This window comes from Heteronotia binoei, chromosome 2, assembly GCF_032191835.1.
Source record: "Heteronotia binoei isolate CCM8104 ecotype False Entrance Well chromosome 2, APGP_CSIRO_Hbin_v1, whole genome shotgun sequence".
In the NCBI taxonomy this organism is placed as follows: domain Eukaryota; kingdom Metazoa; phylum Chordata; class Lepidosauria; order Squamata; family Gekkonidae; genus Heteronotia; species Heteronotia binoei.
This window is the reverse complement of record NC_083224.1, coordinates 193,232,984-193,250,619: the sequence shown is the minus strand read 5'-3', so window position 1 is coordinate 193,250,619 and position 17,636 is coordinate 193,232,984. Positions and strand designations below refer to the sequence as shown.

At 50.8% G+C, this 17,636-nt stretch overlaps 1 protein-coding gene across 3 annotated transcripts in view; it reads left to right on the top strand.

The window, feature by feature from the left end:
• The first annotated feature begins 7,886 nt into the window (after window positions 1–7,886).
• SHD (Src homology 2 domain containing transforming protein D) overlaps window positions 7,887–17,636 on the top strand; it is a 62,489-nt gene continuing 52,739 nt past the window's right edge. For all 3 annotated transcript variants that reach the window (XM_060233433.1, XM_060233432.1, XM_060233431.1), the window contains exon 1: window positions 7,887–8,234. In XM_060233433.1, the coding sequence (XP_060089416.1) occupies window positions 7,905–8,234 (330 nt within the window). In that variant the 5' untranslated portion in view covers window positions 7,887–7,904. The remainder of the gene's footprint in view (window positions 8,235–17,636) is intronic.

The window sequence follows — 17,636 nt, the reverse complement described above, 5'->3', positions numbered from 1 at the left end:
GGTTACCTTGGGGCATACCATCTTCAAAGGCTCAAGGCGCTTGTTGGTGCCAAGCGAGAAATTCCTCCCTTGCGGTTAGCAACTGTCCCTTTCGTTTGAAATGCAAACCTTTATTCTCATGGTTAGTAATAGCATACAAAATGGCATTAGTTAGGGCAAGGGAACACATCTACTCGGTGTACAGTTAAGTGTAAGTTACAGTGTCTGACAGCAACCTTGTAAGACTGAGAAACTTACAATAGCCTCTATTAGCACAACTGGTGCAGCTGCAGTAAATTAAATCTGCACAAAAACACCGGGATCAACCACCACACAGCCAAACCTAGGACCCAGAAACAGTCCAACAGGATAATTTTAAAAACCTATGAAACAACGGTTGTTATCTAGGCTAACTGCAGGCCTCAGTCCAGAACGCCAACCACACAAACAGGCACACCATCTGAGGCAGGCAGCCCACACAGCAGAAAACCAGGAGAGCTATTGTCTCAAACCTTACAAGAAACTACAAGACAGGCCCAAAATTCAAAAAAACCAAACCAAAACGATATCCTCAACAAGGCAGGCACTCACAGCCACAGGCCACGGCACCAGCCTAAACTATAACAGACCCAGCAGGGACAGATTACATATGATTTAACTTCAAGATAATATATCTATATACAATTTAAACAACAAACAGTGGAAACGATTTTTCGAATCAGAGAATATGACTTTTAAACAACAGGCAGCACGAATGACTATCAATCCTCCTATTTTTGTTGTTGTTGTACAGTCGCACAGTCGAGTCCGACTCTTTGCGAGCCCGTGGACCAAGTCACGCCAGGCCCTCCTGTCTTCCACCATCCTCTGAAGTCTGCTCAAATTCGTGTTAGTTACATCAGTAACGCTGTCCAGCCATCTCCTCTTTTGCCTTCTGCCTTTCCCAGCATCAGGATCTTCTCCAGGGAATGCTCCCTTCTCATTGGGGGGGCCAAAGGATTGGAGCTTCAGCTTCAGCATCTGACCTTCCAGGGAACAGTCTGGGTTGATCTCCCTTCGGACTGACTGATTGGAACTTCTTGCAGTCCAAGGGACTTTCAAGATTCTTCTCCAGCACCACAGCTCGAAAGCATCTCTTCTTCAGAGCTTGGCCTTCCTTATGGTCCAGCTCTCACAGCCATGCCCCCAACAAAGCGATTAAACCCAAAACTAGCCCCCCATTAACAGCCCTCCCTTAACCCCACTTGGCCTAATTGTTAATCCAGCCCTGTCACCCGCTCTGGTGAGGAAATAGGAGGGAGATGAATAAAGTAAATAAAACAATGCAAAAAACAAATATCCCTTTTGCTGAGGCAGGAAGCATCCCAGACCCCCAAAAGACCCCATCCCAGACGCCACGTATCTCCAACGAGGTGGTAGAATCGGCTGAACCAAGACTGCCAGCAGGTTCTTGGACCATCGATTGCATTTCCTCTGGGGGGGAAACGAACCTTGCTTGGGATCATGGCGAGTGTAGCGTTTGTGCCTGATCTAACTCGCAGGGCTGCTGGGAGCATAACATGGAAGAAGGGAGAATGCTGTAAGCTGCTGAGGACACCCGCAGGGGAGGAAAATGGGGAAGAAGCGAAGAGTATAATAAATGCAAGGAGCCCCGTGGTGCAGAGTGGTAAAGCTGCAGTACTGCAGTCCGAGCTCACAACTCATGCCCTGAGTTCGATCCCGGCGGAAACTGGGTTCAGGTAGCCGGCTCCAGGTTGACTCAGCCTTCCATCCTTCTGAGGTCGGTCAAAGGAGTCCCCAGCTTGCTGCGGGGGAAGTGTAGAGGACTGGGGAAGGCAATGGCAAACCACCCCGTAAAAAGCCTGCCGTGAAAATGTTGTAATGCGACATCACCCCAGAGTCAGATGAACTCTCTGCATCATAATTTTCTCTCTCTCTTTCTCTTTCTGTCTCTCTTTCTTTCTTTCCAACCAATACTCCCTCTAAGCTGTGGAGTCCTGTGAGCAAAAACTATACTTTGTGAGTTACTGGCCTTAAAGTTGTGAGCGAGTGGTTTGGCTACTGCATAAATTAGTTTGCTCGGGGCCATCCTTCCTGAGCTAAGAAAAAAAAGAGTGTGAGCCAGAGACTAAAAAACTGTGAGCTAGCTCACACTAACTCAGCTTAGAGGGAACACTGCTTGCAACTCACACCTGGCCAAAGAGCCCCAGTTTGGTGTAGTGGTGAAGTGTGCGGATTCTTATCTGGGAGAACCAGGTTTGATTCCCCACTCCTCCACTTGCAGCTGCTGGAATGGCCTTGGGTCAGCCATAGCTCTGGCAGAGGTTGTCCTTGAAAGGGCAGCTTCTGGGAGAGCTCTCTCAGCCCCATCCACCTTACAGGGTGTCTGTTGTGGGGGAGGAAGGGAAAGGAGATTGTAGGCCACTCTGAGACTCTGTCCTTGAAAGGGCAGCTTCTGGGAGAGCTCTTTCAGCCCCACCCATCTCACAGGGTGTCTGTTGTGGGGGAGGAAGGGAAAGGAGATTGTAGGCCACTCTGAGACTCTGTCCTTGAAAGGGCAGCTTCTGGAAGAGGCCTCTCAGCCCCACCTGCCACACAGGGTGTCTGTTGTGGGGGAGGAAGGGAAAGGAGATTGTAGGCTGCTCTGAGACTCTGTCCTTGAAAGGGGAGCTTCTGTCAGAGCTCTCTCAGCCCCACCTGCCTCACAGGGTGTCTGTTGTGGGGGGGGGGGAAGGTAAAGGAGATTGTGATTGCTTTGAGACTCTGAGATTCAGAGTATAGGGCAGGATATAAATCCAATATCGTCATCATCTTCTTCTTCTTTTGTCTCCCCAGCATTTGTCTGTGTGAGGGCAAACTCTATTTTTAAACTTCCCTCCCCCAAGGGAAAGGAGGAGGAGAAAGATTCATTTGTGCTTCTTCCTCCTTCCCTATATCTTTTAAATGCCTCCACCAACTTTTCTTTCTGCTGGTCAATATCCACCCCCCCCCTTTCCAACCAGGGGAGAAATCGAAGCTATAAAATGGCCATTAACTACAGTAGAAAGAAGTGAGGGGGGGAGAGGGAAAATAATTTATGCTCCAGGGTTTAGTGGTAAGGGAGAAAGAGAAGAAATGTCACCCCCCCCAAAAAAAAAAACCCACACACACACAGTCAAGCCAATATCAGTCTCCCCTCCGCACACACACCTTGAACAAATCAATTTCACCAGCCACCTTTAAGAAGAAAATGAGCACTATGAAACCGGGGATGGAGAATTGTCTCTTTTTCTTCCCTCCTGGCATAGCGGAAGGGCAGGAAGATGTCCTCCCCATATAAAACCCACCTTTTAATAAATTGCTTCCCCCCCCCCCAAAAAAAAGAATCATGTTGAGAGACTGTAAATTCAGGTTCAATAACCAAAATAGTCCGCAGTGGGGAAAAGAGGTATTCTTGCTATTGCATTAAAGAGAGACCCCCCCCTCCCTACACACACCCACTATTGAATGGTATGATAAGTTATGGGACCAGTTTGTAATGGGTAAGACAGTGGATAACCCTTTCTTCGAAAATGATACTGATTTGGCTACAGATTATGATTGGCTTTGGGCCCCGGTTTTGGAATATTCTTTGGGAATATTTCCTTTTTGCCTAATCGAATGGATCGTAGGCTATTTCTTCCTTCTTAATACCTCGCACATTGAAGTACTGTTTTCGTGAATTGTTTCTGATACGCGCCCAGTGATCTAAACTGGATTCTTGTGCGTTAGCTTTATATTTTTATCATTTCTTTTCCCCTATGCGCCCTTTTGTATCGGATTAGATTCAATATCGTAAAATCCATTTAATTTAAAAAAATGAATTAAAGAGAGACAAATAGGGGAGCTGTTTCTATCTTCTCTCTCTCTCTCTCTGTGCAACATCTCTGTGTGTGGGGGGGTTATGTCAATTTCAACAGCTCCCCCCCCCTCGCCTCAGCCTGAGCAATTTAAAAGCACAAATAGCCATTCCCTACAGCAGAGAGAAGAGACTTGTTGGAAGAGATAGCTTTGGTTTTCCTTCCATATTAATTGGGGAGGGGGGGGGGAAGAGGTGGTTGGACGCCCCCCCCCTCGGTAGAACAACAAAGATGTTTAAAATAGCCTTCCTCAATGCCTGGGTCACGTCCTTGTATGTCTGTTCTGAAAGGAGGGAGGTGAGAGGCAGCGTTTTAAAAAAATAAATTTTGTTCCCTGTCTCTTTGCACCACCTCTTTGACAATCCAGGTCTTCAGTTCCTTCTTTTTGAAGGTTGACTAAGGGAAGGGGTTGTTATTTTTGTTTTGTTTCTTCAAGCTTATTCGCATGGGGAGGGACTGGGGGGGGGAATCCATCTTAGATCATGCAAAGAAATATATTTTGGGGGACGGGAGCCCTCCAATAATAGCTACCCCCCTTCCAAATAATAATAATAATAAAAAGACTCTCTGATCTTCCTTCTTCCGTATGGGAAGAATTGGGGGGGAAAGGAAAAGAGAGATCCCCCTGTAAGACAGGCGGATCCTTCCCCCCTCCCCAAATTTCTCTCTCCGCCTCCAGTTTTTGATTTTAACAACCTGTGCGCTCCTCTTGCTATCGCCCTGCCAGGTGAGAAAGGGGAGGGGGGGGGAAAGAGGGAGGAATCTCGACTTTGGTTTTTTATGCATCCCCCCCCCCCTTCATTTCCTTTCCTGCTTTGCTAGAGAATCGTCGACTCAGGTTGGCTGGTGGCATTTTTTTTTTTTTTGCATCGTTGGGGGGGGGGTTAATTTCACCCCTCTGGCTATGCTCAGCGGAGAGGGGGGCGTCTCTAAGGGGGGGGGGGTTGCAAATATTTAACAAAGGAAAACAAGAGATGCCAAAGCAACCCTCGCGACGGACTGAGCCGCGGCTAAACTTTTTCCACTCCTATTGGAAAAGGGGGGGGGGTGTCTCCCCGAGCATGCAAACAGCTGGGGGGCCCTCCCCGAGCATGCAAACAGCTGGACTGGGAGAAAAAAAAAGAGATTTTAAATTTCTTTGCCTTTTGCTTCTCTTCCCCCCCCCCCGCCCCCGGGTCTCTTATTCTTCCAAAGCCAGTGCCTTGGAGGGGGGTGGGGGTGGGATCTTTGCAACCGATCAATGGAGCAGCAAGCCTTTCAACGGGCAAATTATGGGATGGCGCGCGCCTGCCCCCGGGGGGGGGCCGTACCCGCCGAGACATTGTTCCTGCAACCCCCCCCCCACTCCGAAACCTCTCTCGTCTCCAGCCTCCTTTATTATGAGGGGGGGGGGCGTGGGATGAAGGAGGCACCAGATCTGGGGGGTCTCCGTGTGTGTTTTGCGTTCTTTTCCAACGGAATCTGCAGAGGCGATCAGATGCAAACAAAGGAGGGCTCTTGCGCGCTCTCTGCCTCCCCCGGGAGCCCCTTCCTGCCGCCCCCAACTTCTGGGTCGGGAGGGGATCCGTTGGAGAGGTGGTGGGGGAGCTTGCCCGCAGGCGCCCCGCACACCGCTAGATCCTGCAGCCGCCCTAGAGAATTCCTAGGTTGAATTCCTCTCGCAGGCTTGCAAAAAAGAGCTGGTCAATTTCATGCATTTCTTTTCCCGCCTTCTCCCAGTCCCGGGCTGCAAATGCGGCTCCCGCCTTTGGCTTCTTCTTCCCCCCACCAGCTGCAAAGGGGAAGGCGGGGGACGAGATCCCCTCCGGATCCGGGCAGGAAAGGAGCCCTTGCTCATCTCTGCAACCGACCTAAAGCTCTGTCTGCAGGTTTACTCTGGAGTAGGTCCCACTCCCGCCGCTGGGGCGCCGGCTCCCGAGGAGAACAGCAGGCTCCAGACCGGCGGGAGGGGGGTGGTGGGTTCCAACCCTTGCAGATTTCTTCGGAGGCAAGCGCTGCTCGGGATCGGGATCCCCCGCGCTATTGCATCTGTCCTCTGCTGCAGCGAGTGTCTGCGCGCCCTAGGAGCCTTACTCCCAGGTAGACGCCCCTGTGGGCGTTGCAGTCGTCCCTTGCGCCTGTTCTCCCAACTCCTGAGGGGTTTGCTCTTCTCCAAGGAAGGCAATGAGGCTCCTCTGGATTTAGGGGGAGGTGCGTTTCCTGCATTGCGCAGCGGGGTTGGACTAGATGACCCTGGAGGTCCCTTCCAGTTCTATGATTCTCTCCCGTGCAGCTTGAGCGGTTGCCGGCTTAAGGGCCCGCAAGTGCTCTTCTGTGACGCTTCTGGCCAGGTAAGTGAGCAGAAAAAATCGCAGCCTTTGAAGCAGGCGTGGGGGGGGGGGCGGTGGTGCGGGTCTGGGAGCAGATTCGACTCAGCTGCATGTCCAGGAAACCCCAAGACCCCCCTCGGCCCCGTGATCTTTTAAAGTTCTTCTAAGTCAGGGGTGTCCAACGGTAGCGCTCCAGATGTTTTTTTTGTTTCCAACTCCCATCAGCCCCAGCCATTGGCTATGTTGGCTGGGGCTGATGGGAGTTGTAGGCAAAAAAAAAAAAAATCCCCTTTAAATGGGTGGGATTTGGATGGTATTTTAATGGATTGATGGGATTTTGAATGGAGGTGTCGTTTTTATATTTGGAAAGGGTTGAGAAGGTGGGGTGGGAGAGGGTTGACTAGTGGAATCCTCTTTGCAATGGAAGAACTTAACGGAAGAGCCATATAGAATAAACGTCAAATTTTGGAGAGACGCAAGACAGGAAGGAAGGAAATAAATAAATAAAAAATAGACCCGGGGGGGGGGAAGGGAGGAAAGAAAACAACTTTAACTGCATTCTCCAAGCCACTGGCTGACTTGGCTAGGGGAAGTGATTTAAATAATGATTAAACTAGAATGATTAAAGGGGTTGGAACACTTTCCCTATGAAGAAAGGTTAAAACGCTTGGGGCTCTTGAGCTTGGAGAAACGTCGACTGCGGGGTCACATGATAGAGGTTTGCAAGATTCTGCATGGGATGGAGAAAGTAGAGAAAGAAGTCCTTTTCTCCCTTTCTCACAATACGAGAACTCCTGGACATTTGATGAAATTGCTGAGCAGTTGGGTTAGAACGGATAAAGGGAAGTCCCTCTTCACCCAAAGGGTGATTCACACGTGGAATTCACTGCTGCAGGAGGTGGTGGTGGCTACAAGCATAGTCACCTTCAAGAGGGGATTGGATAAGCACATGGAGCAGAGGTCCATCAGTGGCTATTAGCCACAGCGTATTGTTGGAACTCTCTGGGGCAGTGATGCTCTGTATTCTTGGTCTTTGGGGAGGGGACAACAGTGGGAGGGCTTCTGGTGTCCTGATGGCACCTGGGTTTTTTGGCCACTGTGTGATACAGAGTGTTGGACTGGATGAGGCATTGGCCCACAGGGTGTCTGTTGTGGGAGAGGAAGGGAAAGGAGATTGTAGGCCGCTCTGAGACTCTGTCCTAGAAAGGGCAGCTGTTGGGAGAGCTCTCTCAGCCCCACCCACCTCACAGGGTGTCTGTTGTCGGGGAGGAAAATAAAGGAGATTGTAGGCCGCTCCAAGTCTCTGATTCAGAGAGAAGGGTGGGGTGTAAATCTGCAATTCTTCTTCTTCCTTCCATCTTGAAGCTCTCAACATCCAATGTTCATGTCTCCAACATCTGACATTTATTCCATGTGACTCTTGCATTAAGCAAGTTTGGCCACCCCTGGTATAAACACTTGTGAGAATGATCAGGCATTGGGTGAAATCCAACACAGGTATCATAAGACAAAACGATACTGGAGAGTTTGCTCTTTTCTCATCTCTCTGCAGCGGGTTTCACCAGGGAGGAGAAGACTGACGATTCCTAATTTGGATTATAAATCACGTCGAGCCATGAAGGATTATCCGGTTGCCTTTTGAAGATCTCTTTCGCCTCCGGCCTTGGCTTGTTCCGCCAAGAGATATTGGCGGTTTAGCAGGAACTGGAAAGAGGGGGTGAAGGCGAGGGGACCGCTAATGGCCAAGTGGCTGAAAGATTACTTGAGTTTTGGGAGCCGGAGGTCTCCCCCGCAGCCCCCCAAACCGGACTACACAGAAAGCGAGATCTTAAAGGCCTATCGAGCTCAGAAGAGCCTGGACTTTGAGGATCCTTACGAAGACGTGGACAGCAAACCTGACCCGGATCCTGGGGGGTCCCCGAACAAAGTGCCCGCCGCTGGCAACAATTCGGAAGGGAAGTACGGCTCCCCCAAACACCGCCTCATCAAAGTGGACTCCTCCGATCTCAACAGGAGCAAAGCTCTCTTGGCCACGACCACGGAAGAGACATTAGTGCCACCAGATCAGGTAAGTGCCCCCCACGTGCAGAGTATCCTCCAGGGCAGAGGTCCCCAACCCCTGGGCCGTGGACCAGAACCGGTCCGTGGCCTGTTAGGAACTGGGCCGTGAGTTGTATAAATATTGAGACAGCCAGTTTGGTGTAGTGATTAAGTGCATGGACACTTATCTGGGAGAACCGGGTTTGATTCCCCACTACTTCACTTGCAGCTGCTGAAATGGCCTTGGGTCAGCCAGAGCTCTGGTAGAGTTGTCCTTGAAAGGGCAGCTGCTGTGAGAGCCCTCTCAGCCCCACCCACGTCACGGGGGGGGGGTCTGTTGTAGGGGAGGAAGAGAGAGGAGATTGTAGGCTGCTCTGAGACTCTGTCCTGGAAACGCCAGCTTCTGGGAGAGCACCCTCAGCCCCACCGCCTCACAGGGTGTCTGTTGTGGGGGAGGAAGGGAAAGGAGATTGTAGGCCACTCTGAGACTCTGTCCTGGAAAAGACAGCTTCTGGGAGAGCTCTCTAAGCCCCACTCACCTCACAGGGTTTCTGTTGTGGGGGAGAAAGGGAAAGGAGATTGTAGGCCGCTGGAGGGCGGGATATAAATCCATCTTGTTCTTCTTCTATTTCATAATATAGTACAATGTAAAAAGACGACAACGTTGGATTTATATCCTGTTTTCCACTACAAGTCTCAGAGTGGCTCACAATCTCCTTTATCTTCCTCCCTCACAACAGACATCCTGTGAGGTGGGTGAGGCTGAGAGAACTCTCCCAGAAGCTGCTTTTTCAAGGACAGAGTCTCAGAGCGGCCTACAACCTCCTTACCCTTTCTCCCCCACAACAGACACCCTGTGTGATGGGTGGGGCTGAGAGAGCTCTCCCAGAAGCTGCCCTTTCAAGGACAGAGTCTCAGAGCAGCCTACAATCTCCTTTCCCTTCCTCCCCCACAACAAACACCCTGTGTGGTGGCTGGGGCTGAGAGAGCTCTCCCAAGAGCTGCCCTTTCAAGGACAGAGTCTCAGAGCGGCCTACAATCTCCTTTGCCTTCCTCCCACACAACAGACACCATGTGAGGTGGGTGGGGCTGAGAGAGCTCTCCCAGAAGCTGCCCTTTCAAGGACAGAGTCTCAGAGTGGCCTACAATCTCCTTTCCCTTCCTGCCCCACAACAGACACCCTGTGAGGTGGGTGGGGCTGAGAGGGCTCTCACAGCAGCTGCCTTTTCAAGGACAGAGTCTCAGAGCGGCTTACAATCTCCTTTCCCTTCCTCCCCCACAAGAGACACCCTATGTGGTGGGTGGGGCTGAGAGAGCTCTTCCAGAAGCTACCCTTTCAAGGATAGAGTCTCAGAGCAGCTTACAATCTCCTTTCCCTTCCTCCCCCACAACAGACACCCTGTGAGGTGGGTGGGGCTGAGAGAGCTCTCCCAGAAGCTGCCCTTTCAAGGACAGAGTCACAGAGCTGCCTACAATCTCCTTTCCCTTCCTCCCCCACAACAGACACCCTGTGAGGCGGGTGAGGCTGAAAGAGTTCTCCCAGAAGCTGCCCTTTCAAGGACAGTCTCAGAGCTGCCTACAATCTCCTTTCCCTTCTTCCCCCACAACAGACACCCTGTGAGGCAAGTGGGGCTGGAGAGGGCCCTCACAGCAGCTGCCATTTCAAGGACAACTGCGAGAGCTATGGCTGACCCACTGGCCATTCCAGCAGTTGCAAGTGGAGGAGAGGGGAAGCAAACCCGGTTCTCCCATGTAAGAGCCTGCATGCTTAATTACTACACCAAACTAATAGAAATAAAGTGCACAAATGTGCCATCCCGAAAACCATTGAACCCTCCCCACCGCAAGTCTGTGGAAAAATTGACTTCCACAAAACCGGTTCCTCGTACCAAAAAGGTTGGGGACCATTGCTCTAGGGCAGGGGTGTGTGGGATGCCGGGTGACTGCCAGTTCTGGATCGGTGCCATTTTGTGGTATCATGTGGGATTGTAGCCTGGGATGATCCTCCCATATTTTAAGCGGCAAGGTTTTTGTGCTCTGCGGAAGATGCGCTTGTGATAGTTTTATTTTCAGGCTGTTTCTGGCCTTCTCAACTTCAGAGCGCCTTGCGAGGGAGTGATAGATGGGGAAATGTCAAAGGGCGGAAAGCTGAGAGGGGAGTCAACAGATGCCCGAATCTCTCGGGGTTCTCCTTGCCTGCTATGGTTCCTGTAATCGGTTTGCGCAGCATCCGAATGCTGAAAAGGGCCTTAGAGGTCATCTAGCCCAGCCTCCCTCTTATTGGAGGAAACCAAAGCCTGAGCATCCCCTGACAGACAGCTGCCCGGCCTCAGCCTGAAGACCACCAACAAGGGAGATCTCCCCCCCCCCCCAGCAAGCAGGGCCAGCTCTTCTAGGCACTTGCCTAGGGCGTTGGCCCTACGGGGCGCCAAATTGGGCGGCCCCACTTTTTGTTAAAAAAAATTCCTTCCCCTTTCTCTCCGAATCCCTGCTGTCTTCCCCCATGCCTTGCCCCCTCTTCTCCCTGCCTCCTTCCCCCCACCGCCCCAATCGATGCTTCTCCCCCCCCCCCATTGCTGTTGCTTCTCCCCACCTCCTTCCCCAGATGCAAGTAAGTATCTTTTTGGTACAGCCTGCGTCTCCCAGCACAAGAAACACGGATGCAGCAAAAGTCGGTACCAATTTTCTTAGCATCTTGGATTGGACTGTCACTTTAAATATTCATTTATGATGGATGTTGAGTTGAATTAAAGGATATAAATTCTGTATTTTCTGAAAGTGTATGATTACACTTTCAGAAAATAGCAATGTATAAGGAAAGTTGTCTGGCATGATTATTTGAAATGCTTAAGACACAGTGGGTTTTGTAAGCTTCTACTCAACTGGAGACTGGAAGCTCTCGTTGTAGATCATTTGTAATCATTTGGAATTTGTGAAAGGAAGTCCTTCTTCACTCAAAGACCTTCTTCCTGATGGCACCTGGGGTTTTTTTTTTTTGGCCACTGTGACACAGGGTGTTGGACTGGATGGGCCACTGGCCTGATCCAACATGGCTTTTCTTATGTTCTTCTGTCTGGGGCAGAGATACTCTGTATTCTTGGTGCTTGCGGGGGGGCAACAGTGGGAGGGCCTCTAGTGTCCTAGCCCCACTGGTGGACCTCCTGATGGCACCTGGGTTTCTTGGCCACTGTGTGACACAGAGTGTTGGACTGGATGGGCCATTGGCCTGATCCAACATGGCTTCTCTTATGTTCTTCTGTCTGGGGCAGTGATGCTCTGTATTCTTGGTGCTTGGGGGGGCAACAGTGGGAGGGCTTCTAGTGTCCTGGGCCCACTGATGGACCTCCTGATGGCACCTGGGTTCTTTATGGCCACTGTGTGACACAGAGTATTGGACTGGATGGGCCACTGGCCTGATCCAACATGGCTTCTCTTATGTTCTTCTGTCTGGGGCAGTGATGCTCTGTATTCTTGGTGCTTGGGGGGGCAACAGTGGGAGGGCTTCTAGTGTCCTGGCCCCACTGGTGGACCTCCTGATGGCACCTGGGTTCTTTATGGCCACTGTGTGACACAGAGTGTTAGACTGGATGGGCCACTGGCCTGATCCAACATGGCTTCTCTTATGTTCTTCTGTCTGGGGCAGTGATGCTCTGTATTCCTGGTGCTTGGGGGGGCAACAGTGGGAGGGCTTCTAGTGTCCTGGTCCCACTGATGGACCTCCTGATGGCACCTGGGTTCTTTATGGCCACTGTGTGACACAGAGTGTTAGACTGGATGGGCCACTGGCCTGATCCAACATGGCTTCTCTTATGTTCTTCTGTCTGGGGCAGTGATGCTCTGTATTCTTGGTGCTTGGCGGGGCAACAGTGGGAGGGCTTCTAGTGTCCTGGTTCCACTGATGGACCTCCTGATGGCTCCTGGATTCTTTTTCGCCACTGTGTGATACAGAGTGTTGGACTGGATGGGCCATTGGCCTGATCCAACATGGCTTCTCTTATGTTCTTATGTGACACAGAGTGTTGGGCTGGATGGGCCATTGGCCTGATCCAACATGGCTTCTCTTATGTTCCAGGAGATCTCTAGGCCTGTCCGGATGTTGGCAACCTTAGACCCATCCCATTTGAACTTGGCCAAGAACCCAGAGGAGTACATTCCCGATAGATAAGGAGATAACAGTTGTATAGGTCAATCCCCACAAGGGATGCACAGTGCGTGTGAAAGACACAAAGGAGCAATTTATCCTGAAGTCTGTTTCTTTCTCCCCCCCCCCCCACATTTTTGGGTTGTTTCTGCTAAGCGGTTCTTCCCCCTCCTTCCCCCCAATAGCAGCGATGATCCACAGGGAGGTGTTAATTGTCCCCAAGGGATTTTGCAAGCTGCTCCGCTCTCCTTTCCTTCCCTTCCTCCTCTGTTTGACAAATAAGTTTGCACCCTGCTAACAAGATCACAGACTGAGTTTTCATACCTTCTGCTTATGCACTGCTGGTGATCCAGCCCCCACCCCCCGCCCCCCAGTTCTAACAAAGGCAGCTACAGAACAGGTGGCGTGTGAGCTAGCAAGGCTGGGTGAGGGTTGGTGCCAGAAGGAGGCGTACATGAAATGCTCTTGTCACTTCTTCAAAGCAGTTGTTTGCTAGAAATTGAACATGTATGCAGCTTGACAGCCAGTTTGGTGTAGTGGTTAAGTGCATGCACTCTAATCTGGGAGAGCTGGGCTTGATCCTCTACTCCTCCATATGCACCTGTTGAGTGACCTTGGGTCAGTCACAGTTTTCTCAAGAGCAGTTCTCTCAGAGATTCTCTCTGCCCCACCCGCCTCACAGGGTGTCTGTTGTGGGGGAGGAAGGGAAAGGAGATTGTAGGTCGCTCTGAGACTCTGTCCTTGAAAGGGTAGCAGCTGGGAGAGCTCTCAGCCGTACCCACCTCACAGGGTGTCTGTTGTGGGGGAGGAAGGGAAAGGAGATTTTAGGCCGCTCTGAGATTCTGTCCTTGAAAGGGCAGCTTCTGGGAGAGCTCTCTCAGCCCCACCCGCCTCACAGGGTGTCTGTTGTGGGGGAGGAAGGGAAAGGAGATTGTAGGTCGCTCTGAGACTCTGTCCTTGAAAGGGTAGCAGCTGGGAGAGCTCTCTCAGCCGTACCCACCTCACAGGGTGTCTGTTGTGGGGGAGGAAGGGAAAGGAGATTTTAGGCCGCTCTGAGATTCTGTCCTTGAAAGGGTAGCTTCTGGGAGAGCTCTCTCAGCCCCACCCACCTCACAGGGTGTCTGTTATGGGGGAGGAAGGGAAAGAAGATTGTAGGCCGCTCTGAAACTCTGTCCTTGAAAGGGCAGCTTCTGGTAGAACTCTCTCAGCCCCATCTGCCTCACAGGGTGTTTGTTTTGGGGAGGATGGGAAAGGAGACTGTAAGCTGCTCTGAAACACCAAGTGAAGGACAGGGTATAAATTCAGTCTCTTCTCCTCCTTCTCAACTGACCCTCAGTTTTATTGGTCTGTGAGTAAGTCTGTCAGACTTCAGACAGGTTCAAATCTTAGCTGTAGGATCGCCAGGTCCAACTCAGGAAATATCTGGAGACTTTGGAGGTGGAGCCAGGAGACTTTGGGGGCAGAGCCAGGAGCAAGGGTGGGACAAGCACGATTGAACTCTGAAGAGAGTTCTGGCCATCACATTTAAAGGGACTGTGTTCCATTAAATGCCTTCCCTCCGTTGAAAATAATGGAGGATGGGCCACTTTCATGAAACTGGACCCCCTGGTCCAATCTTTTTGAAACTTGGAGGGGGGTAGGAGAGTCACCAGATGCTATACTGAAAATTTTGTGGGTCTCCCTCAAAAAACAATCTTCCAAGGAGCTCCAGATACCCACAGTTCTATTCTCCATTATACTCCGTGGAGACTGATCTCCATAGAGTATAATGGAGAATAGATCTGGTATAATGGAATGCTCAGGGGACATTCTCCCTATCCCTGCTTTCTGCTAGCCCCAAAGTGGGGGGGGGACCTCCAAATCAAGGGATCCCCTGCCCCCATCTGGGGATTAAGCAACCAAAGTGAAACACATAAGAATATAAGAGAAGCCATGTTGGATCAGGCCAATGGCTCATCCAGTCCAACACTCTGTGTCCCATAAGAACATAAGAGAAGCCCTGTTGGATCAGGCCAGTGGCCCATCCAGTCCAACACTCTGTGTCACATAAAAACATAAGAGAAGCCCTGTTGGATCAGGCCAATGGCCCCTCCAGTCCAACACTCTCTGTCACATAAGAACATAAGAGAAGCCCTGTTGGATCAGGCCAATGGCCCATCCAGTCCAACACTCTGTGTCCCATAAAAACATAAGAGAAGCCCTGTTGGATCAGGCCAATGGCCCATCCAGTCCAACACTCTGTGTCCCATAAGAACATAGGAGAAGCCATGTTGGATCAGGCCAATGGCCCATCCAGTCCAACACTCTGTGTCACATAAGAGCATACGAGAAGCCATGTTGGATCAGGCTAATGGCCCATCCAGTCCAACACTCTGTGTCACATAAGAACATACGAGAAGCCATGTTGGATCAGGCCAATGGCCCATCCAGTCCAACACTCTGTGTCACAAAAGAACATAAGAGAAGCCCTGTTGGATCAGGCCAATGGCCCCTCCAGTCCACCACTCTCTGTCACTTAAGAACATAAGAGAAGCCATGTTGGATCAAGCCAATGGCCCATCCAGTCTAACACTGTGTCATACAGTGTCCAATATGTGTGTGTGTATAAGGGTGGCAGAGATACCGATAAGGATGGCAGAGATACAAAGCAGCGCTTCCTTGTATAAATTAGTCTCAATTGTGCTTCTGAAAACTCGCACAAATAAAGTGACTCTCACAAAAAATAGCAAACCACCCCGTAAAAGAGTCTGCAGCGAAAATGTCACGATGCGACGTCACCCCAGAGTCGGACATGACTGGTGCTTGTATAGAGGACTACCTTTCCTTTTTACCTTAAGCACAAAAATACAACCGGCCTTCTCAAAATATATTTATAGCAAACAAAACATCAGCAGGAGAAGAGCCAGACGCCTACTGACGTATATATATATTTAAAAAGTCCACAGAGACCATTTCCTTTTTTCTTGAGTCAATTTCGTAGAAGGGGCAGGTTCCGTCTCCTGTAAAGCAAATAGAATGAAGGACCGCCTTAAGAACGCCAAGGGGAACCGGCGAAAATCAGCTGGTCCACGTAGATTCTTTAACATGCAGGAAATTTCTATTTTTACTGCATATGAGCTAAACGGAAAAGGAAAGGAAAGGTCTCCCGTGCAAGCACCCATCATTTCTGACTCTGGGGTGACGTCGCATCACAACGTTTTCACGGCAGACTTTTTACGGGATGGTTTGCCATTGCCTTCCCCAGTCCTCTGCACTTTCCCCCCAGCAAGCTGGGGACTCCTTTGACCGACCTCGGAAGGATGGAAGGCTGAGTCAACCTCGAGCCGGCTACCTGAAAACCCAGCTTCCGCCGGGGATCGAACTCAGGTCGTGAGCAGAGCTTAGGACTGCAGTACTGCAGCTTGACCCCTCTGCGCCACGGGGCTCTTCAGAGCTAAACGAGGTATCCGGAAATTCAGAACCCGTTTTCCCCTTGTAGGCTTTCTCTAAGCTCCAATCATGACAAGGGTCATCGTTCTCACTAAGATCCAGAGCTTCCATTTTTTACCGTTCCAGAGAGGTTACTAACTTAATTTGACTTAAGAAAAAAAGAAATGGCCTCTGTGGATTTTTAAAAAATATATATATACACATCCTTAGGGGTCTGGCTCTTCTCCTGCTGATGTTTCGTTTGCTATAAATATATTTTGAGAAGGCCAGTAATATTTTTGGGTTAGAGTCACTCGATTGGTGTCAGCTTTCAGAAGCACAATTGAGACTCATTTATACACAAAAGTGTTGCTTCGTATCTTTGCCACCCAAAGCAGCGACTGGGGAAGGCAATGGCAAACCACCCTGTAAAAAGTATGCCGTGAAAACGTTGTGAAAGCCACGTCACCCCAGAGTTGGAAACGACTGGTGCTTGCTCAGGGGACTACCTTCACCTTTTTGAGGGAGCAGATATCCTCAGCAGGTCTACTTTGGCATAAGTCCCATCAGTTTAATGGGGTTTACTCCCAGGAGTGTGTTCTTAGCATTGCAGCGAGGGAGCCAGTTTGGCATAGAGGTTAAGTGTGCCGACTCTTATTTGGGAGAACCGGGCTTGATTCCCCACTCCTCCACTTGCAGCTGCTGGAAGGGCCTTGGGTCAGCCATAGCTCTCACAGAGGTTGTCCTTGAAAGGGCAGCTGCTGTGAGAGCCCGCTCAGCCCCACCCACCTCACAGGGTGTCTGTTGTAGGGCGGGGAAGGGAAAGGAGATTGTAGGCCGCTCTGTCCTTGAAAGGGCAGCTTCTGGGAGAGCTCTCTCATCCCCACCTGCCTCACATGGTGTCTGTTGTGGGGGAGGAAGGGAAAGGAGATTGTCGGCCGCTCTGAGACTCTGTCCTTGAAAGGACAGCTTCTGGGAGAGCTCTCTCAGCCCCACCCACCTCACAGGGTGTCTGTTGTGGGGGAGGAAGGGAAAGGAGATTGTAGGCCATTCTGAGACTCTGTCCTTGAAAGGGCAGCTTCTGGGAGAGCTCTCTCATCCCCACCTGCCTCACAGGGTGTCTGTTGTGGGGGAGGAAGGGAAAGGGGATTGTAGGCCGCTCTGAGACTCTGTCCTTGAAAGGGCAGCTGCTGTGAGAGCCCTCTCAGCCCCACCCACCTAACAGGGTGTATGTTGTTGGGGAGGAAGGGAAAGGAGATTGTAGGCCACTCTGAGACTCTGTCCTTGAAAGGGCAGCTTCTGGGAGAGCTCTCTCATCCCCACCTGCCTCACAGGGTGTCTGTTGTGGAGGAGGAAGGGAAAGGGGATTGTAGGCTGCTCTGAGACTCTGTCCTTGAAAGGGCAGCTTCTGGGAGAGCTCTCTCATCCCCACCTGCCTCACAGGGTGTCTGTTGTGGGGGAGGAAGGGAAAGGAGATTGTTGGCCGCTCTGAGACTCTGTCTTTGAAAGGGCAGCTGTTGTGAGAGCCCTTTCAGCCCCACCCACCTCACAGGGTGTCTGTTGTGGGGGAGGAAGATAAAGGAAATTGTGAGCCCCACTGAGACTCTGTCCTTGAAAGGGCAGCTTCTGGGAGCTTGGCCATTTGGTCTGGATAGCCATAAAAGGTAATAAAGTCCTCTGCCAATTGGTGTTTCTTTAAATCTAGGTGAATCACAAAAGGACATGATACACCAACTGGCAGAGGACTTTATTTTTCATGGCTATCCAGACCAAATGGCCAAGCCACACTGGTTTGCCATGTGACCAGTCTGCATACTTAATCAACAAACTGCTTGTATTTCAGCCCACGATACCTGATCCCCTTGTCTGATGAAGTGTGCT